The sequence below is a fragment of the Xenopus laevis genome, chromosome 7S (genome assembly GCF_017654675.1).
Source record: "Xenopus laevis strain J_2021 chromosome 7S, Xenopus_laevis_v10.1, whole genome shotgun sequence".
In the NCBI taxonomy this organism is placed as follows: domain Eukaryota; kingdom Metazoa; phylum Chordata; class Amphibia; order Anura; family Pipidae; genus Xenopus; species Xenopus laevis.
In genome coordinates, this window is record NC_054384.1 from 83,835,978 (window position 1) to 83,859,275 (window position 23,298).

General features: G+C 38.9%; 1 protein-coding gene across 4 annotated transcripts in view; it reads right to left on the minus strand.

Moving 5' to 3' along the window:
• LOC108697669 (uncharacterized oxidoreductase YjhC) overlaps positions 1-23,298 on the minus strand; it is a 93,083-nt gene that overhangs the window by 14,705 nt on the left and 55,080 nt on the right. For 3 of the 4 annotated variants that reach the window (XM_041571464.1, XM_041571465.1, XM_018227925.2), the window contains exons 12-14: positions 23,005-23,097; positions 14,552-14,686; positions 13,212-13,313 (exon numbers count right to left, since the gene is read on the minus strand). In XM_041571464.1, coding sequence (XP_041427398.1) covers positions 13,212-13,313; positions 14,552-14,686; positions 23,005-23,097 — 330 coding nt within the window. Of the gene's footprint in view, positions 1-9,551; positions 9,959-13,211; positions 13,314-14,551; positions 14,687-23,004; positions 23,098-23,298 lie in introns of those variants that run through there. The other variant, XM_018227926.2, reaches the window with a different exon arrangement.

Below are 23,298 nucleotides of genomic sequence, written 5' to 3' on the forward strand. Positions count from 1 at the left end.
TCTGGTATATAGTTGGTGCTGCTGAACCAGTTTAAAAATCTACCTAGAAGATGTCATTCATAATGCAAAATAATAGAGGAAAGGGTCCAGTTTCTGTTTGTGCCCTTACGGATGGAGTATTTTTATGATTAATATTATAAACTGATACACATTGCAGCATTATCACAGAGTAAATACACAAGGTTGGTTCCACCGTGAAAAAGCATCGACTCTAAAAGGGAGGGTGAGTATGGATGTCAAGGCAACACCAATGCCCACATTTTACTATACACCCCGTCCTTGTTCCTATGTCCAGAGACTGCATAATTCCCATGCAATACAATGGGAAGCAGATTTTGCACCTGGAGCTATGATAAGTGTATTTATTCATGAAGATTGAAGTAACCAAAACAATTGGTGTCTCCTCTGGGCAATGTCACTCAAGGCATTTTAAGGGATGTGATCTTCTGAGCTCCCAGAAGGCAACAACACTGAGGTCTGTCTTTTACTAGTGACCCTCACTATTACACCCAGTAGAAGCTTACAGCCTGCAGAAAAAAATAACTAATGCATGGCCATATGAGTGCTTCTTCAATCTTGGGTGCACCAAACAACTGGTCTACACATCTGAACTATAGGTGCCTGAAACACTCACAGACATATATATATAATATTGAATTGTTCACAATATGCAGTATTTAAAATGTAGTTGGTTTGTCTTTCATAGATTTCTTATTTGATTTTCTTTCAGCTTTTAGGTTTTTTTCTCTCATCTGATTTCCAATCAGATTATTGGCTTTTATATACAGAAATCATCGTAAAAGGCAAGTGCAAAGAACATTACAGTAGTAGCCTTTGCAAACACGTTATGTTATTCAATATTACATGATTCCTGATAGCTGCCTTCTCTGCTGGGATTTTTGTTTTTTTGTTTGGCTGACAGAGGTTGCTGGGAGTTGTTGTTTCATAAGGGCTCTTACACATGAGCGTTTTTACCTGCGCTCCCCTGCATTCCGTTTTTCAGCGTTCAGCCGCAGGGGAGCGCAGGAATAGACGCATTTAATTATTTCAAATGGGGCTGTACTCACACAGGCGCATGTAGGCGCCGAACGCAGGTTGAGACGCAACATGCTGCATTTTTCCTGCGTTCGGCGCCTACATTCGCCTGTGTGAGTACAGCCCCATTTGAAATAATTAAATGCGTCTATTCCTGCGCTCCCCTGCGGCTGAACGCCGAAAAACGGAACACAGGTAAAAACGCTCATGTGTAAGAGCCCTAAAGATCTATGGGAGCCAGATTGGAAAGCCTTGGTGAATTTATTCACATTTAAACTCTGTACTTACTGTCATAGATTGCATTGTATCAGGTTTTGCATGATTAACAGTTTTGCTGGCAAGTATTTCATTGCCTGAGGTGCTCAAGCTTGCCTGCATTCCATTCACGTTTTCAATCACTTCTTTGAGCAATTTGTATCAGGTTACAAAGTGATTTGGCCCAGCCAATCAATTGACAGTTTATTTTTAAAGGACTCAATGGGAAAACAGGAGAAGGAAGGGAAAAAAAAAATACCTTCAGGTACAATGCAGATAAAGAAACTCAACAGTCGTAATTGAAAACCAACAACAGTAGAAACTGCCTGCCTTTCTAATATTATATTTTTCCATTAATAGCTTTAGATATTAATCAATATTTTTACCAAGGAGGTAAAGTACTGTCAAATTGGCAACCCTATCATAGTGCCATGCCATATTTTCAGAAGTAATAGTGATTCATATAAACAGGAATGTAACAACAGAGAGAACATAAACAATTGATAGGTGGCCCAGGAATGTAGGACTGTTGGGATCCTAAATCCATCCTCACAGGTTGAGGGTTCATTGGTTCACTTGAGGCAGTGAAAAATTTAATATTCTTAATAGCCACAGTGCACCAAAGGCCACTCCGAAATGTCCTTCCTACTGAGGCCATTGCTGATGTGCCATCTTGCTCATAAATCCCATGGGGGGCCATGGATATAACTATCCCTACTAGAATGCCCAAGACTCTAATGTGTTACAGTACACTAGATTTTACATTTTTCAGTAAGATTTGCGAAAATGTAGAATTGGGTAACTATATTATACATAATATACAGGTGGGACCACAACAAAAATTATGTAAAATTATGATATGGATATGTTCCTGTGATTTTTATAGGAACGTGTCGGTATTGCTTTAATAAGGTAAATTAGCAAATTGTTTGTACACAGCTTTGAGCACAGACAGATCACTGCTTGGCATTTTCCAGTCACTTCTTCACTTAATGCTCTTACATTTTTGTACAATCAATCAACTGAACGCTCCCAGCAGGAGGCCAAGAGTTCTGGTCTGACAACTTTCTATACAATGAAAGGCCATGCTTGAGTATGAAGAAGAATTATATTGTCTACAGCTATGAGTAACTTCCTTTATACAAGTACTGTAACACCCATTTGTATTTAAATTATTGCCATGTATAATTCACATATTGAAAGGTCCACTTGTTTGCTCAGGTTGCCAAATCTATTTGGTGTGTAGAACTGACTTTCCTTATCGCTTGGCCACGGATCAAATCATCCAAGAACCTGCAACTCAGTCAAGGACCACGTGGGTAGTCTGTTTGCCCCTATTGAGTAATTTTGCTCACGAATCATATACCAGTGACTATATAAGTAATAAATAATACTGACCAGACTGTATGAAAACAGTGTAGCCAATTTAAAAACTTCTTAATTTAAGTGATAATAAATTAGATACTTTTCACAACAGTTTTATATTTATTTATATCCCTAAAGGACAATCGCAGCTCCTACCTATATATATTTATATGTCTCTGTGTAAGCAACCAAACTGTTAGGCCATTCTGTAAAAATCTAAATAGTGCAAAATATTTCTTGTGTGTTTCAGACCCACAGAAACAGTGTTTAGTGTGGCACTTGCTGATTGTATTTTTACCCTGTGATATAAATCAATTTACTAAAAGTGACCTATTTAAAAAATTAGGGACACCATCACTTTAACGCAAAATGGAAATTTCCCAGGTCCCACTAGGATGGGGGGGCATCATCAGCCCTTTTATCTGCATCATCTCCCATAAATGGCAGACCTCTCCCTTTAATTGAAGAGCCCACAATATTGGCAAATTTGGTTTATTTTTCTATACTTTTCTTTAGAGACCTACGCTATAAGTTTGTTTTTTTCCACTGTAGGACCAACAGAAATAGGTGACTAATCAAGCACATTCCAGACTTAAACCATCTTCAACTTTTAGCCAGATTATTTTTATTTCAATAAAGGTTGAGTACATTTTTATCCTTCCAAAGGGGGCAATGCTACCAACATAACACAAGCTATAATCAAGAAGCCCTGATGGAGCTACAGTACCTTGTTCACTTTAATCACAACACCTGCAGACGAACTGGTTAATACATTTTCGGTCCTGTTTTTTTTCTGGGGGGCCCATGGAGGTTTGGCTATAAACCTGAGTTTAGAATTCTGTATTTTCTTTTAATTACAATTGTCTGTTAAAGGGAAATTATGTGAGTTTGCATTTTCAATTTCATTATAAGTTTGAGCTGTTTTAAAAAATCAAAACAAGGACTACAGTTTTGAATAGTGCTGTGTCTGTTGAGGAAAAGGCTTTGAGGAAAAGGCTGTGCAAACAGAGATTGTGAGCAAAACTAAACACAGAACAGGATATGATAGCAGCTATCAAATTACATGCCTTGCCCCGCAGGCTTTGGCACTCTCCCCCAGCAGGGAATTTCTACAAGGAAACTCCTACACATATGTTTTCACAACAAAGCAATGAGCACCAGAAATGCTAATACTAAGGCTGCGGACAAACGTGGATGTAGCGAGTAGTTTCAGCATGGTACTTGCCGACATGTATGCGCTACCGATATTGCACCGATAAACACAGCACGGACCGCGCCGAGACCGCTTGCTACATCCGCATGTGTGTCCCTAGCCTTAGTATTAGCATTTCTGGCGCTCATTGCTTTGTTGTGTCCATAGCCTAACTGCACATGCTGTTTGATAACATCTCAGTTCCATTAAATATATGATACTTTGTTATCAAGGAAATTCTTGGTTCTTGGTCAATAACATAATAATATTCTGGCAGATGAACCATGTCATTATCCAGTAATGTTTATGACTGTGATATGGATTTTACTGGAAGAACATCCCATTAGCCAAGAAACATATCATGCATGTATGCAGTCTGCTGGTGACTGCCCTGCACAGATTCCAATTGTGATCTGATTAATGGTCTTGGGGCTTAAAGTTTGGATCAGCCCAATTTGGTTCACCAATTAGGTGGCAATTAGTTATTCAAATATTCACTTATTAAATTGGCCAGACTAGTAGATCTTAAGGGTAAGGACACACAGGCAGATTCGGGGAGATTAGTCACCGGGCGACAAATCGACTCTTCTTTGGGGAGACAATCTCCCAGAACTTCCTTCCCCTACCTTCCCGCCGGCTGTAATGAAAAATCGCCAGCGGGATGGCACTCATCCTGCTCATGTTATCATGTTCTTTATCATTTTCTTACTACTATCATATCACAATGATACACCCATCATATCTGACGTTTAGCATTATTTATTTAACATATTGCACCTGCTGAGTGTGCACTGTCTTGTCTTGTCCCTGCACTATGCTGTCCTGTCTTGCAGGAGTTGCATATTTTTGCACTTGCACTTTTCGTCTGTTGTCCAGTACATCTATGTTGTGTGTAGCACCATGGTCCTAGAGCAGTGATCCCCCAAACAGTAGCTTGTGAGCAACATGTTGCTCACCAACCCCTTGAAATTTTGAAACGACAATAAACTCACTATTGACTCTCTCTTGACTCTCTCTCTTGACTTGCGGCGCTTCATTTTCCAAAGTCACACAAAGTTCCTTGTGAGGCAACTTCAGGCAACTTCGGAAAACTAAGCGCCGCGAGTGCCATCCCGCTGGCGATTTTTCATTATATCCGGCCGAAGGTAGGGGAGGGCAGTTCAGGGAGATTGTCGCCCAGAAGAAGAGGCGATTTGTCGTCGGGGCAATTAATCTCCCTGAATCTGCTAGTGTGTCCTTACCCTAAAAGGTGGCCATAGAAATTACAATTATGATATTTCCTGGAAAAGATCTTTCCAGGAAAGATTGTTCATTTCAATACACACGTGTAGAGTTGAATTGTCAGATATAAAGGTAGAAACAATATAATTTTTCCTGTATCTGACGATTCAGCACTAACAATGCCCGTTGTTCAGGGGCCTTTAAAGGAACCCAATAAAAAAAATTTCCGTCTGGGTCGATCGACTAGTCTTCTGCTAATATCGGTTGCCTTGTCTCCCACCATACACACACCATACACACACCGAATATCTTACGATAATTTTTTTTGTACAATATTATCTGTACGTGTATGGCCTTAAGTCTTCCTTAAATCTATGGTGAGCTTTATTCTTAGTTTTGCATGAGTGGCAAAAACCCAAATATAACATTTTGTACAATATGCAAGCATATTAAAACATTTACAGGGATTGGAAAGATATTTGTAAATGCAATTGCTATTAAAACCAATATCTGTTTGTCCTTTGCTATTTTCTGGTTCCACCACACACTGTCCATTACTATGCAATAGGCCTGTGACTGAGAATATATATTATTGCATATCTGAACAAAATTTTTAACTATCTGTTACTCTAATAATTCCTGAATAAGGCTTGTAAAATCTGACCTATTCTAATTACCTCCAGGTTTCAGCCCTGTAATTCTGAATATTTCCAGCAGAGGTCAAACTTTGCCTATTTGTACAAATAAGGGCTTATTTATCACGCTGTGTAAAATGCTTTATACTGGAAAAATAATGTAAAAAGCAGTGTGAACTGAATGGCAACTTTATAAAGGTATTTATTTTCTTTTATGCCACCTAAGCATGGTATTTTACTCTGTTATTTTATAGCATTATCGTTATAAAGTAATCCATTTAAGTCAATACGAAAAAATCACAGCAAGCTAATTCTGGCAGTAAAAATGGAGTAAAACCAGCAATGTATGCTCTTTTTTCCCATATTTTCTGGTGGCTGCTGCATTTTACATGGAAAATTTTTGTGCTGCTTGACAGCCTGATAAATTCACAGTTTTTTTTTTACAGAGTGTTGCCTGGGGATTCAACAGTGATGTGCAGTGTATTTGATCACCATTATTTTAAGACACACATTCTTAAATAGGTCCCAAAATGTACATAGTAATTTCTTATTTTTAAATATTGTGTACATTTAAGGGAAGCAAGCAAACTGCTAGCACAGCGTGGCAGCAACCCTTACTATACAACTTGTTTGCACTTTCTATATAGTCAGTTAACTGTGAGAGAGCTGTTTAGCCAAATGTCTGGTATTAGCAGTCTAAAATGGCTAATGTCTCAGAAAACTGAAATTGCTTTGGTGTTCATAGAAGTATTTTAAGTAAGTTTACAATGTTTGATTTTTAGATCCAATTCTAGCCCGACTGCATAAAAGCTACATGCCATAACATTAATAATTATCCATACCGTGAGCCTTCTTTAATAAGAGTTTATACTTACACTCAAGAGCATATGGTTCTAAATGAACAGGGACTATATAATGAGTTAAAAAGAAGTCTAACCTGCCTGCACAACAACTGTTTCATTTTTCATGTCAAGGAAGGAGCTGCCACCCACTAACCTTTCCCACTTCTATTTATGGAGCCCTGTTTGTGAGATACAAAGTCAATCTGAATAGGGAGTTGTTTTCCAGTGTGTTACAATATATATATATATATATATATATCTCTCTTGTAAAAGTGTATCCACCCAGCAGTGTTAGCTTTGTATCTTATCTGCTAGATATTATATAGCAATATATCTGAATCCATGTGTGAGACATAAGAATAACGCACCACTCTGTAAAGAGAAAAAGATAGAAGGTGGATTATTCTCTTTATATTGAATTTAATCCTCAATAGGACCTTGGGGATTGAAGGTGTGTATTCCTGACCAGTAAAATAACTTTCCCTTTAATGTCACAAGATCTCTATTTGCAAACGCAAAACTCTGTGTTTTATTATCATCATTTACATTACAGATTGTAAAGCGGTGACATGCATCCTATGGCCTTTTGATGTTGCTTAACTACAACACATATCTCACCAACAATTGAGTGACTCAAGGAGTGGCCATACACGGGCAGATAATGCTGCCGATATTGGTCGTTTAGACCAATTTGACAGCTAATCTTGCCTGTGTATGGATCCTTCCGACGGGTCTTTCTGATCAATATCTGGACATGATATTGATCGGGAAGGTTTGATTTTTCTCCCGACCGACCCATCGGGGCCCATTGCGCTCATCATAATCCGATCGTTCGGCCATAGGCCCGAACGTTCAGATTACCCCTGATATAGCCCTGCCGTTAGTGGCATATCAGGGGAAAAGATCCGCTCGCTAAACGAGCGGATCTTATAGTGTATGGCCACCTTTAGATAAGATAGTCAACTTGCATCCACCTGACAGATCAGCTCACTGGCAGACTGGTTGGATATTTTTTATATATATTATGAGGCCAGCTCAAGTGTATTTATAATAAATCCCAGGTCAGATGGGGATTTAGGTATTGCAGCGCACTGAACGACAACTCCCAGCCTTATACTAAATATACTGCTTGTATACCACAGTGCGGGTTAAGGTGGCCATACACAGGCTAAGTCGGCATCTTATTGACCAGTGTATGGGGCCCTCTGATGAGCTTTCCCACCCGATACCTGGCCAAATTGGGCAGCTGATTATCGGCAGGTTTAAAAATCCCATTGGATCAAGTTTTGAGTACTGAATTTTCAGGCAGCCCAATAGCAGCCCCAGTTGCCCCCTCGACTTACATTTAGGGTTGCCACCTTTTCTTGAAAAAATACCGGCCTTCCTATATTTTTTACACATTTCCCCTATTAATAACATTGGGATCAAGCTTAATTTTTAAAATTAAAATCCCGGGCAGGTGGCAACCCTACTTCCATTGTATATGCCTAAAAGCCTTTCTGCAAGCTTGTCAGGTAATACCACATTTGCAGCTAACTATCTCATGGGAATCATTTTCAAATTGGACATAGACGCAAAGATCCGATCGTATGAATCATCGTACGATTGGACTTCCCCATCTCCCGACCTGCCGTTAACCATTCTGATCAAATAAAGTAGAAAAGAACAGATCAGCCGATGTTCTGCCCCTGACAGCAATCGTACAAAAGTTATGTCCGACCAAAGCTGGTGACAGTCTCTCTCTGAAAATCGTACGATCAGCCAACAGAAATCTTTTAACCTGTCCGATCGACCAAAAGACCGATCCCCCGTCGGACGAAAAATTTCGGGACTCTCCACACACGGTCCGAAAATGGTACGAATCCTCCATTGGCCAGCTTAAGGCAATAGTTGGCAATTTGGGACTACTTAAAAGCATGGTGCACCCGAAGGCACCCGTGTGTCATTACTCTTAGAGTTACCCCTAAGCCTTCATGAACATGATCTGGTTCTGTACAAATACTGAAATGTTTCATTGGACAGGATGCCCTGTGAACCCTTTATGCTTTTTTGCCCCACACCCCTCCCCCCACTTTATCTGTTACCTTTATTAGTAGGGTTGCCACCTTTTCTTGGAAAAAATACCAGCCTTCCTATGTATTTATCTTTTTTTCCTATTAATAACATTTTGATCAACCATCATTTTTACCGGCCAGGTCCCTAATTGTTAGGCTCTTGTGATATGAAAAAGGCAAAGGCCAAGATACAGGATGATCATTTAGATACTATTGTAACATGGATAACCACGCATAAATGGGCAAGGGAAAAAGATGGAACTGGTCTGCAGTTTGTGATTCAGGTGATCACATGATACATGAGCAGAACTGGATCATCTTGCTGTTTTTCTGTCTTAAACAATCAACTTTGGCTTTGATCACCTTGGCCTGTGGCCATCACAGGGTGTTTTTGACTGCTACCGTAATCAGGCAGAAACAGTCTCCCATTGATTTAAATAGGAACCATTCTACATTTAATTTCCCATTGGTGGTTCTAAAGACTTAATTAGCATTGATTAACCTGTTTAGGTTTGAGTTCAATTGGGTCTAATTAGACATTTACGCGTATGTCGTTGAAGGTACGCATGAAAATCCGCATTTATTGCATCAACTCTATCAATTGCACCAACTTCCGCATAATCGTATTTAACGCGTAAATTACAGCATACGCACTGCGTATTAAAACTAAGTTAAATTCCGCAAGAGAAATAAAAGAATCAAGAAATTGATATACGAGAATGGAGCATATGATAAATACGCATTACGCATTAATAACATACGTGTAAAAATAAAATGTTACGCATAATTAACGCGTAATGCGTAAGTTACTTCAACTCACACTCTTTGATTCAACTTAGTATTACGCGTAAGAATACGCAAAGTACGCATTAGATAAGTTTAAGAAACTACAATAGATAATTAAACATAGACAACTTTATCTTTTTATCTATGTATCTTTATATGTTAGCAAATTATATTTGTTAAGGCCTCATTGATTAAAACAGTCAAGTTTATATGTTGATGTAAAAATCTTACTAATATTGAGGATATTTCATTATGATGATTGCTATTTTCCTGGAAAAAATTTTCAATAAAAATTATTGAAACCTAATTTCCCATTGGTTCTTGGCCCATGGGAAAAGTGGAGAAAATGCCCCGTGTGACATGAGCCTTAGGGGTAAATAAATGTAAGTTAAATCCTGCATAGAAATAGGGTATATGTTCCACACTGAGCAACATGCAAAGTCAGAGGATGTTTTCCAACAAGCCCGTCAGTTGAACTGCTCTGACATTCGGAGGACTGGCTGAATGAGATCACAGAGATCTCCATCTGCTCTTCCAATGGGGCTTTTGTTACACAAAACAGTGAGGCTGGCACTGTAATGAGATAAGGGGAGGTTAATGACATCAAGGCTGGATATTTGGAAAAAAAAAACAAGATTAAAGCCATCCATGAGGCCTTCTGTGCACTGAGGAAACCCATATAAACCTACTGAAATAACGTACATGTTTCATATTATCTGTACCTTTTAGAAGACAAATGAGTTCTGATGGGCAAATCAATGCTCGAGTACCAGTAACAAAGATACAGCAAAACACATTATTTATATGATTTGAAAGACAGAAAAAGCTAAACAAAAGCATTTGTTTTTATGGAATGAGGAAATGGGCCCAGCTGTGAAAAAGAGACATCATGGGATAAATTTACAGTATATCTCTGAACCTGTTTGTTTTTACTACTACAATGTCAATATTCAGTAATTTATGGCAAAAGGGCATTATACTGATCTAACTGATAATGTATATGGCACACTCATGATGATTCATTAATATGCAACATGTGGCCACCAGAACTCAAGACCTTGTGCTGACCCCCTGATATTCAGCTGAAATGGCCAATTTGCTTCTGGCCAAATAATATCTATGTAGCGCTGCTTACAAGACTAAACTGCTAGGAGACTGTGCTCTGGAGGGCTCATTTACACACCAAAGGGGCAAATGCTAGTCTGGAAGCAAAATTGAGCACACATTGACATTATTCAGAAAAATACTAGCATTAGATACAAGCAATGCAAGGGAATTCTGGAATGGGTTTAGGTTGATGTCAATAGCCAAAGTGAATTGAATGATCGTGCTATTATTAATGCACAACAAGCACAAGTTCACGTGTGATTTATGCTTATACATAGGTAACACTACTATGGACCCCACATGAAAGCTCAATGTAAATATCTCTCTCTGAATGTGCACTGCTAGAGCTTATATTTAGTGATGGGTGAATTTATTCGCCAGGCGCGAATTTGCGGCGAATTTGCGCGATTCGCGTCCAGCGAATAAATTCGCGAAACGCCCGCGAAAATTCGCAGGAAATTTTTTTTTTCGAAAAACGTGCGCCGGCGTCAAAAACGGGCGCCGGCGTCGAAAAACGAGACGCTGGCGCCGTTTCGCAAATTTTTCGCCGTTTCGCACGAAATTCGCGAATTTTTCGGCGAAGCTAAACGGCGCAAATTCGCCCATCACTACTTATATTCAGGAATTTATATGTCTTATGTATTTTGAAGGGAAAAAAAACATCAGCAGACCAATATGGAGAGGTGTATTTGCTGATTTTTGTGGTAGCTACCTGCATGAGCTTCAAGGCAGTTTTATATATCTGAGGTGTTGTGTGTTACTACATATTGTACCTAGTTACTGCATAGGGTATTTTTGTGTGGGCTGTTTAGAAGTAGTAACTACCAGAGAGAGAGCGAGCGGATTGCCTGCAAAATGTTACAGGGGTCAGAGACCCCGTGGCTAAGTCCTAGGTCCAAACTGAGAATTAAACTAGGCCCTGTCATTTCAGTTACAGAGAGGCCCAATCAGCCCCACCAGCCCACTAAATACTGACTTTCTATGGCACCTTATAGCAGCCCCTCTGGCATTTGCTAGAACCCACAGATTGCCAGTCTGCTTAGTCCTGATAAATAAAAATAATCTAGAAATGAGTGGAAAAAATAGATAATACTAGAATTATTCCATCACGGATATATAAACATAAAAAATGGCCAACACATACATGGCTAAAGTCTGTGTCATACACTATTTTTAATTCCATATGACCCAGACTGAAAGGGTAGTTTAGGCAACATCTCAAGTCAATTTGCTTGCCCATGCAAATTCACATAGGAGTAACCATCAAACAATAATCAATTTATGTTTTGTTATTGAGATCCAGCGAACTGTCAGTTTAACTGATTTTAATGGAAAACTATACTGCATTCTACCTGTAGCAAAGATTTATATAAAAAGGAGATTTGGTCAATGACGGTGATACAGTCTCCAGACATTATAGTCCATAATTCAACCAAAAAATAAAATGTAGGTATTTCCTCCTGGCAAACCATCATAGTGTTAGTCTATATTACAGTGCATGCCCCAATATATTATACCATTGGTAATATGACTCTGTGAATCAGACATTTTATTCTACTTTAATAATTAATGTTGTTTAATGGCGTTTGCACTGTTACAGCAGATGTTTTTATGAGCTTCAAAACTGATGAAAGGTCTGAATGTGGTAGACTTCATTCTAAATATCAGAGTCAGACCAGAGCATTAGCAATGTGGTTACTATATATCAATAATGCCTTTAAGTAAATGTGTAGGTAAATGTCATTAATGTTATGCTATATTCAGTGATGGCTGAATTTCTCCGAAACATTTGCGAATTTCCGCGTCAATTTTGATGCTGGTGATAAAGTCAATGGGCATCCGAATAGTGTTGACACATGACAATTTTGACGCAAGCGACTTTTCAGATGCGCATCCAAAATGTTTGGACGCAGACGAATTCTCGCTGGCGAATTTTCACAAATTTATTTGCCTGTGCCGAAAATTTGTTGCAGTTCGCCCATCATTAGCTATATTTCTATATTTCTATAAATCCTATATTTATGCATTTTATTTACAAAAATCTTAAACACTCTTGTACCCTGTGGGTAACTGTCTGCTTGGCACTTCAGAAACAAAGATCCAGTAGTTTGCACAAGTGATAAATCATATGGCATAAAACTGCTAGTTTATCCAGCTGAATTATTGTATTACAAGGGGCCTGAGTTTTGTGTGTGATAATCCTTACAGAAATGTAATACAGAAAAGTAAATGCCCATTATACCTTTATTTTTTAACATTTCCCTTTCAATATGTCCAAGTAAAAATATGAATTGTATTATAGAAACCTTCTTGCAGCTGATATTAATTGCAGTAGCTTTCTTGGTGAGAACCTTTGTGGGGCTTTTTTTTTAGCTGCTTACCTTTATATTAAACAATAAAAGCATTGTCTGTGGCACACCCTTGTACCACATGCAGAATATCCCATTTGCCATGGTGCTTAAACTAAGTCTAAAGTAATTTTTTAACCATAGGGATCCATCACTAGTCCCTTGACCTCAAGAAGGTTCCCAGAATGGGCCATGTTCATGAATGCTATGGGCTATTTAGCTGCTTACCATTCAGGTGAATAAATTAAGATTTGTTTTAAAACCCTCAATAAAGATTGCCTGCTAGGTGATTTGACAACCTGGTAACTGTGTGTGGCCACAATTATGAAGGGTAACATTTCACTTTCTTTGCAGCCATTAAGAAGATTTACCTTAGATCCATAGATTGTGGTAGTTCTTACTCCTAGAGCATGCGTGAAGGCCATCATAGTAAATGCAGCAGTCATCCCACCCTCAAACTCCATATTAACGACCTATTCCGTTAGAAGAAATCAGTTACCATGCTGCAGTGTGCCACATTTGTAGAGAACAGAAGTGGTAGTAATAACAAAAAACAAACAAACGAATGTTTCGAGTAAGGATGAGAATAACACAGTAATGGAAGAACCAAAAGACATTATTGAGAATATAAAGATGCAATTGCTAGAGAGCTAAGGGATTTTAAATCCCTTGGCAGCCATACATAAAGCATTTCTACTTCTATCTTCTAGAATTGGCAGGTGCAAGCTGTGCTCTGCACCTTCTGTTGCCCTTCTGGGGACAAAGGGAAGCCCTGTACTTAAGGCTTGTCTTGGGATCAGCCGCCTGAGGCAGCAGCAGTTGCTGCCCCCCACATGCACTTACCTTTTTTGTGCCTGAGGGGGTTCAGGGGGTCCACGAGGGCAGCAGAGAGGGCCAGTATGCCAGTGCAGAGAGCCCAACTGTGCTCTCTGCGCTAGAAGAGCCGAATTTCTGGTTTGAAAACTGGAAATTCTGCTCTTAAAGTACCAGGAGCAGCATTTTTGCCTGAGGCAACAGCCTCAACACTCCTCATTGGCAAAGCGCCCCTAGGGTCACCTTAGAGCTTTGATATTACCAGCACTCCCCAACTGATACCTCAAGGAGCAAAGCAGCAAACTGAATGGAACATGGTTCAAACACAAAAAAACACATGCTTTGCACCCAATTACTGCAATTTACACCATGCGCCAATTTTTTTGCTTGGCCATTAGGGCCAGTTTGTTTGGTCATAGGGGCAGAAATCAGAAAGCAGAGAGAGCCTGTGTGGTTTGCAACAGATCTCCTCTTTTATGTCATTTTGTAGTGGCTGAACTATTTTTAAGTGCCAATATATTTTACAGCAATGTTTCAATATGATGTATTTAAATGAACATTAGCATTGCACCTGCATTATAAACTGACCTAGCAATTCACTCCAAAACACTTATATTTAAACCTAATTTGATGCCGGAGGCTGATGCTTGGCTATACATTAGGTGTCAGGTTGCCCTATAATGTAATGGTCACACCAGCTTAAAAGTAGGGTTAATGTTCAACATTGACCTTTGGCCAGGAAAAGAGTTTTGAGACTCCCTATGCTACCCCTGGGGAAAATTACTGTCACAGCAGGGAACACTGTTTGATCCAGATCCTAGTAAGATTGCAATGAACCAAGGCCTCTGAGTCAAAGTCTAGCGCATAAGAAACAAGAAGATTTTAATAATAGATGTACCTGGTTGGAGACAACATCATTGTCACATTCGTAAACACATCTTCCATATGGTCCTGTCTTTAATGCTTCTGTTAGTGATTCGATATCGTAAACACCATTACTGCATACCACAGATACTGGCCACATAAAAGAACCCTATAAAAAAGTAAATTGCTGTTACGTATACAGGTATGATTTTCAGATTTAGGTATGAAATGATTTCTAAATGCTAGCACTGTTACAGGATATAGATTAATAATTCTCATACCCTCAATTATAGAAAGTGTAAAATAAGAATTAAAAGTAGAGAAGCAGAAAGAAACAAATTGAAAGTGACATCCAATAATCAAAAGTTAAGAAAGGGAAAACTAGAATAGTTTTTCTAACAGTAGGGCATGTCCAACAAGACCAAAAGAACATGGGTCCTAGTGTAGATGAATGTGGAATTTGATCAGTTGTGGCTGAATATAATATAGTAGTGTTGAGTTATGGAAGACTAAACCTGGGTAGACAAACAGTATATCATGCACATAAGGTACTGAGAATGTGAGGAATGATTACAGAGTTAACAATATGAACTGAAAGTAGTGTCAGGCTGTGAATCCAATATATGTAGAGAAACCAGATGCAAAAGTGTTTGGTGAGATGTGGGCCAAAGAGTGAATGAAAGCACAGATTAGTAAAGGTTAAAGGATCCTGTTGTCGGAAAACATGTTTTTTTTTCAAAACGCATCAGTTAATAGTGCTACTCCAGCAGAATTCTGCACCGAAATCCATTTCTCAAAAGAGCAAACAGATTTTTTTATATTCAATTTTGAAATCTGACATGGGGCTAGACATTTTGTCAATTTCCCAGCTGCCCCCAGTCATGTGACTTGTGCCTGCACTTTAGGAGAGAAATGCTTTCTGGCAGGCTGCTATTTTTCCTTCTCAATGTAACTGAATGTGTCTCAGCGAGACATGGGTTTTTACTATTGAGTGTTGTTCTTAGATCTACCAGGCAGCTGTTATCTTGTGTTAGGGAGCTGCTATCTGGTTACCTTCCCATTGTTCTTTTGTTTGGCTGCTGGGGGGGAAAGGGAGGGGGTGATATCACTCCAACTTGCAGTACAGCAGTAAAGAGTGATTGAAGTTTATCAGAGCACAAGTTACATGACTTGGGGCAGCTGGGAAATTGACAATATGTCTAGCCCCATGTAAGATTTCAAAATTGAATATAAAAAAAATCTGTTTGCTCTTTTGAGAAATGTATTTCAGTGCAGAATTCTGCTGAAGCAGCACTATTTACTGATTCATTTTGAAAAGAATTTTTTTCCCATGACAGTATCCCTTTAGTTGACCGGATTAACACCGACACGTGATCTTTTTAAAACAGAATATGTTTTTGTTTTAAAGATCAGTGGACGTGTATTTCATGCTAATAATTATTACAATGAAAACTGGAAATTTATTCCTCAGTGATCCACCAGTAGCTTTAGTAAATCAGACTCTTCCACAGACCAATGGAGTAGCCATCTCCACCTCAGTAACATGAAATAACAAGAAAGTCTGGAGAGTCTTTGCAAGTGTGTAGTTTTATTATCGCACTAGATGTTTCGGACCCATCTGGTCCTTCCTCTGGTGCATGTAACATGCACCAGAGGAAGGACCAGATGGGTCCGAAACATGTAGTGCGATAATAAAACTACACACTTGCAAAGACTCTCCAGACTTTCTTGTTATTTCATAATAATTATTACTACAGGAACTATAAGATCTGAAAAGGAGGGAGAAGTGATGGGAGAAACATCAGTTAAAGGACACCTATCCTATTACTTATAAATTGTTGCCTGCGCTTTAGATAGGGGAAGGTCTCCCACTGAGCAAGCTCCCAGTATGGTGGGGCACATCCATGTTTATAAAAAGCTAGTTCCCTTAGCGTGCTCCTTATGAGAATGACGTAGATTATTCAGTGCATTCCCCGTCATGTCACTTGCATGTGCGTTATGAACGAGCCATGGCATCCATTCATTATGTTTTTGACCAAGCAAGCCCCCGGAAATTCATCCTGTGCACACTTTGTTGGCCTTCACCTTCTGAGGGATAACAATTTTTGACACTTTAACACTGAAACTTCCTGAGGTATTTTTCTCTATTTTTTACTTAATTCTGACAAAGTGTGTTTTTCTTTAACCAGAAAAAAATATGATTTTAATTACAAAATTTGTGTTTAAACAATGTACAAGTTTTCTCACCACTAATAAGTACAAGCTTGGCCTTGGCATGCCCACTTGCTGGATTTGCACAAACCATACCACAAATATTAGAGTAGGACTAAACAGACGTTTTTGGCGCGATCCAACGCGCTGCGACAAAACGCCTGTGACAAAAAAAGCAACGGAAATAAAGTAAGTGAATGCATTGTTGGATGAAGTCACAGTGTTGATCCGACGTGACACGACTGTTGAATGCAGACGCAGCGTGCAGCTGCTCGAGTTCTAGGAAGTAAGGTGGGGGTTGCCCCCTGACGTTTGAAAGTATGATTGTTTCCCTGCAGAGCAGTTAGGGACCATCTATTCCTATCCGCAGCAAGTAAATGAAGGGGGAATTTCACTGCATACAGTCAGATTTATTATAAAAACGGTACATTTTTTTTTTAATTAAAATATATTGGAGATATATTTATTCATTATTGCCTTTATAGACCAGTTAAGCCTATTATCAAATCAGACTATAAATATGTGCTAACTAGCTTTCACTGGGGTATCATAAAAGCTGCCATGTTTGCCCCAGGCCTAGTAACCCCCAGCAGGTTGCTAAAAAATAAATCTGAATAAGAAACCTATTATGCCCTAAAGTGAAAACCATGAAACCTATTTCTATCATGCTCTAAATTCTATAGGTCTAATAAAAAAAAATCAGTTTATATAACAAAACAATTTCCCCACTATGTTTAATTTAACAAAGGGGCAAGATTAAAAAAATAAATCTTAAAATATAACCCCTCAATTTTTTTTTTTGTATAATGACCACAACAGGAACTACAGCGAATCTTCATGCTATGTGTGTGCTTACAAAGAAGCTCTGCGATGATAATTCTTGGAAAATCACAATAACAATTTAAAAAAATCTAAAAGCAGATAGTTAGTGCGTCACTTCCGACTGGAAAGTGCCGATTTCATTCATGGTTTTCACCACAATATGATTTCACTAAGGACAATAATCCAATATTAATATGCACATATTTAGCTGAACTTTTCATTGCTGAGCCAACCCGTGTCTCTCATCTTAAAGCAAGAGGGGCGAACAGATGTCATGTTCAATACATAAAGGAAAAGGGAAAAAATACATCTAAAGGCTTCTGCAGCTTGCTTAGCAGATGTATAATAAGTATCTTGTGTCTGGTTCTTGGCAGAAGTAAGGGCCTTTTGTATCTGCTTGTGGAAGTCTCTGCCCCTTTAACTTTTCTATTCATGTGGATTTTATTCTGGATCATTTGTCTAGCATACTTATGTTCCAGGTTTGGCATGGCTTTAATGAGCAGATGGCTACCTCCTATATAGCTGGCTTTGAACAAAGGAATCCATAATAGCCAGTGCTCCTATACTGTCATTTGTAAAGAGACTGCCTATTGGTTTAATAAGGATAAAAGGATTTTTTTTACTGTGGAGTTTATTAGCCATCCTCTTATACACTGGTGTGTTTATTACATTACAAGATATTATATTGTTAATAAGGCACAACTCACACATTATAAAACTACCGTTCACATACTATAAAACAATAATAGATCAAATAAACTGAAAGGAGCTTAGGAATAGAGATAAGCAGAATTACTCAGTGAGTTTTAGTTTTCCAAACTTCATTGAAAACATGAATATGCAGCTGGAAAATACTTAAATGAAATCATTTCAGAAACTGCACTGGATAATCAGACTGCAGGGATTGTGGCCTCAAATTCTTATAACAGCCTGTCTGGAGTTGACCCGGGGACCTGGTTTTTCTGTGCTGTCTACATTGCCACTGCTCTATGTGAGCAGAAAGCTAAGGCCCTGGTTCAGTGTTGGACTAGGATGCCAGGGGCCCACCAGAAAACCTTACGCTGAGGGCCCTCTTTCCAAACTATTATATAATAGCTCCTCTCCTTCCTCAACCTCTTTATTCTCCTAGTCTCTTTTCTCGACACACTCTACTCCAGGGGTCCCCAGCCTTTTTTACCCGTGAGCCACATGCAAATGTAAAAAGAGTTGGGGAGCAACACAAGCATGTAAAAGTCCCATGGGGTGCCAGATAAGGGCTATGATTGGCTATTTGGTAGCCCCTCTGTGGACTGGCAGCCTACAGGAGGCTCTACTTGGCACTATACTTAGTTTTAATGCAATTAAAACTTGCCTCCAAGCCAGAAATTCAAAAATAATCACCTGCTTTGAGGACACTGAGAGCAACATCCAAGGGGTTGGAGAGCAACATGTTGCTCGGGAGCTACTGGTTGGGGATAACTGCTGTACTCTATTCTTCCATTATTAACCCTCTCAGTTCCCAAAAAGAAATAGGGAATAACCATGAAATAGGCCAAATAGTTAGAAACAAGAGGCCCACTGACACCTGGGCCCACCGGGAGTTTTCCTGGTATCCCGGTTGGCCAGTCCGACACTGCCCTGGTTCACTACTATGGCTATGCTTTATAAATGCAGGTAAGCATTGCTAGTTTCACCTGTTTCCAATCTGGCCACAGGTGATCTGTGTAAGCCATTAGTCTGGCTATAAAACCTCCTACACTGTACTGACTAATTGCCCAACATAGGTCTATTTCCTAGGTGTGATTTTCATCTTATTTTCTGGTCCTGATCTTTGCCTGTTTTTGTTTCTGAGTAGCAGAGGGCTCCCCCGAAGCCAAAGGCAGCTGCTATAGGTGGAAGCGTAAGTGGAGGCCAGGACCTTGGGGTTTGTTCTGGATTTTGGATACCATACATTACAATTCCCTCCTGTACAAGTTGCCTCAAATTCCCTTCTGTACCATTTGCAATTATACTCCATTGAAGGTGAGGCAAAGCATTACTGGGGCCAATATAATTTATGTAGAAAGTATGAAATAAACAGGAACAAGTCAGGGCGGGACAGCATGAACAGAAAAGCGTGAAAATCATTTCACATACATAAGTACTTTAATTATTTGTATGATCAAATCAGTAAGGTGCCACACTTACACTAAATCGCCTTTTGCAGCGTCGGGTGCACAGCTGTGTTCCTCTCTGCCCAAGGAAAAACTCCACTGTAAATCAATAATTCCAGCAGCAGTCCGATATGTGAATCAATGATTATTTATTCATGCCATTAGCAGAGCGACGTTTTGGGCTATTCCAGCCCTTTATCAAGCCCAAGGCTTGATAAAAGGCTGGAATATCCCGAAACGTCGCTCTGCTAATGGCATGAATAAATAATCATTGATTCACATATCGGAGTGCTGCTGGAATTATTGAGTTAATTATTTGTATGTCAACCATGCATATTTATCTTGAAGTTGTTCAGAGAATATATTAATGCTGATGCTACATATTGTTCCTCCTACTACCACTGGCCTGTCTGATTCCACAGACCTTTATAATTGTAATATTATTTAGCATTTGCTTATTGTTTTAAGAGTGGTGTAATGGATGTCAGGTATCCTGGTGGGACCTAGAAAGTCAAGTCTAACAATGCACTACCTATAAAAAAAAAAAAAACAGAGGGGGCATTAAATAAAACTTTAAATAAACTATTAGTATGAAGTAGAGAGTGATATTCTAAGACAATTTGCAATTGGTCTTCACTTTTTTTATTATTTGTGGTTTTTGAGTTATTTAACTTTTTATTCAGCAGCTCTCCAGATTGCAATTTTATCAATCTGGTTGCTATGCTCCAAGTTACCCTAGCAACTATACAATGATTTGAATTAGAGACTGGAATATGAATAGGAGAGGGCCAGAATAGAAATATAAAAAGTAATAAAAAGTAGCAATAACAATAAGGGGCAGATTTATCAAGGGTCAAATAGTAAATTCAAATTAGAATTTTTGAGTTTCACACATTCAAATTTTAATCTGCCTATTTGGATGTAAATTCGAATGTGAGATTTATCACACCTCGACCATGGAAACAGTCCTAATTCAAATATTTGCCACCTAAAACCTGCCAAGTTCATGTCTGCCATGTCAAGTCAATGGCAGAGGTCCAGTAAGCCATTTGGAGATGTTAATAGCCTTCCTGACATTTAAGGTTTTTTTTAGGAGAATAATTTGATATGTATGAATTTTCAGGTCGGAACCATTAATCGGAAACTAACCATTCAAATTTTCTCTTAAATAACCTCCCAGTCGAATTATGAGTATATTCGAATTTAAAAAAATTCACATGAAATTCGACTATTGATAAATGGGCGTCTAAATGTGTAGCCTTACAGAGAATACAGACCCCCTATTTGAAAGCTGGGAAAAGTCTGTCAAATAAATAAAAAACTATAAAAAATAAAAAATTAATAGTTGCTTAGAATTGGCCACTCTATAATATACTAAAATTTAACTTAAAGGGATACTGTCATGGGAAAACATGTTTTTTTCAAAACGCATCAGTTAATAGTGCTGCTCCAGCAACATTCTGCACTGAAATCCATTTTCAAAAGAGCAAACAGATTTTTTTATATTCAATTTGAAATCTGACATGGGGCTAGACATATTGTCAGTTTCCCATCTTACCCCAGTCATGTGACTTGTGCTCTGATAAACTTTAGTCACTCTTTACTGCTGTACTGCAAGTTGGAGTAATATCACCCCCTCCCCCCCCAGCAGCCTAACAAAAGAACAATGGGAAGATAACCAGATAGCAGCTCCCTAACACAAGATAACAGCTCCCTGTGAGATCTAAGAACAACACTCAATAGTAAAAGTCCCACTGAGACTGATTCAGTTACATTAAGTATGAGAAATAACAGCCTGCTAGAAAGTAGTTCCATCCTAAAGTGCAGGCACAAGTCACATGACTGGGGCAGTTGGGAAACTGACAACATGTCTAGCCCCATGTCAGACTTCAAAATTGAATATTAAAAAATCTGTTTGCTCTTTTGAGAATTGGATTTTAGTGCAGAAGTCTGCTGGAGCAGCACTATTAACTGATGCGTTTTGAACATGTTTTCCCATGACAGTATCCCTTTAAAGTTGAACAACCCCTTTAATTATTGTAAGCCATGCTTTTAAGTCCATGTACATTTCAGGGGAGTAACTACATAGGAAGCAGACCCTGTGACTACAGGCAGGGGCGATCCTGGCCCCTCCGCCGCCTGAGGCAGCAGCAGTTGCTGCCGCCCCACCTCCCCCATGCGCTTACCTTTTTGCGCCTGAGGGGGTCCACGAGGGTGGCAGAGAGGACCAGTACACTAGCGCAGAGAGCCCAACTGCACTCTCTGCGCTAGAAGAGTTGAATTTCCGGTTTGAAAACCGGAAATTCGGCTCTAAAAGTACCAGGAGCGGCATTTTTGCCACCCCTGGTACCCAGTGGGGCACTGCCGTCTGAGGCGACTGCCTCATCTCGCCTCATTGGCGAAGCACCCCTGACTACAGGGGGGCCATATGACGCCCTAATTACAACATATATTGGTAAAAAAGAACAACTTCTGAATATATTGGGGGCCCTAAAACTAATTTGCTGTGGAACCCAGTAACATCTAGTTATGCCACTGGTACATTTCAAAGAGAGTGTGAAGCCTGATTCTCAGAAAGCTGTGATTCACACCGTGATGGATCTCAAAACACTGCACATATGTGTTACTTCTGCTAGTGTGTTCTGATTTCTCTCTGGATAAAGTCTAACTTGTGGAATCCCGGGGGAGTGAACTGACATGCTATTTGGTTTTCTTTCTATAAACACCCAGTGACAGCTTGGTGAACTATTCATTCACATAAATGACTCTCTGCTTACTCTGTTCTCTTCTCTTGAATAAGCTTTCTGTAGAGTGTAAGCTCTCTTGCTACAGTTTGCATTTGTATAAATTATGTTATTTATTTAATATTGTACAATGCTGTTCTAAAGGTTTGGCTCACTATACATAAACATCTACCATCACTTTCAATAATTTCCGGCCATTCTTCCTAAACTTATTCTCTCCAATTTCTATAGTAGATAGTTAAAACAGAATAAAAAGAAGGAATTACACAGGCTATTTTGTAAATTAGTAGGAATATTATGTTGGGTAATAGCAAATAAAGTTGCTGTTCCATGTTAGCCAGTAAATATGTTACTGGGCAACCCTTTTGAAATAAAAAAAATAACAAAAGTGGTATAAAGGTGATACCTTTATTTAACTAATATAATCATGTTGGCTAATACATATGGGAATTCCTCTTTTTGTTTTTTTGTTTTGTTTTACTGACCATATTGTTCCCGTTACCTATATAAGTATAACTTCAATATGAATTAAAAATCTATAAAATCACAAGCAAGAACAGCTTACAAAATGCTCTTACCTGCTCTGCTCTCTTGAGATAAATCTTCTTTGCAGAAAACGGACACTTTTCTTCAACTGAACAATCCATACAGCGACTGCTGGCGCCCTTGGGCTATATATAAAAACAAGAGGAGGTTTTTGACTACTCATTGGATTAGAGAAAAACAAGAGTAATTTGTCTTAAATGTCCCCAAGTGAGACTGCCTCAACTGTTATGGTTACTAATCTATTAATTGAAATGAAATAAAAACAGTTTAGCACCACGTCTTTCAGATAGGGGATCTATACTTTGAATGATATTGGTATGACATCT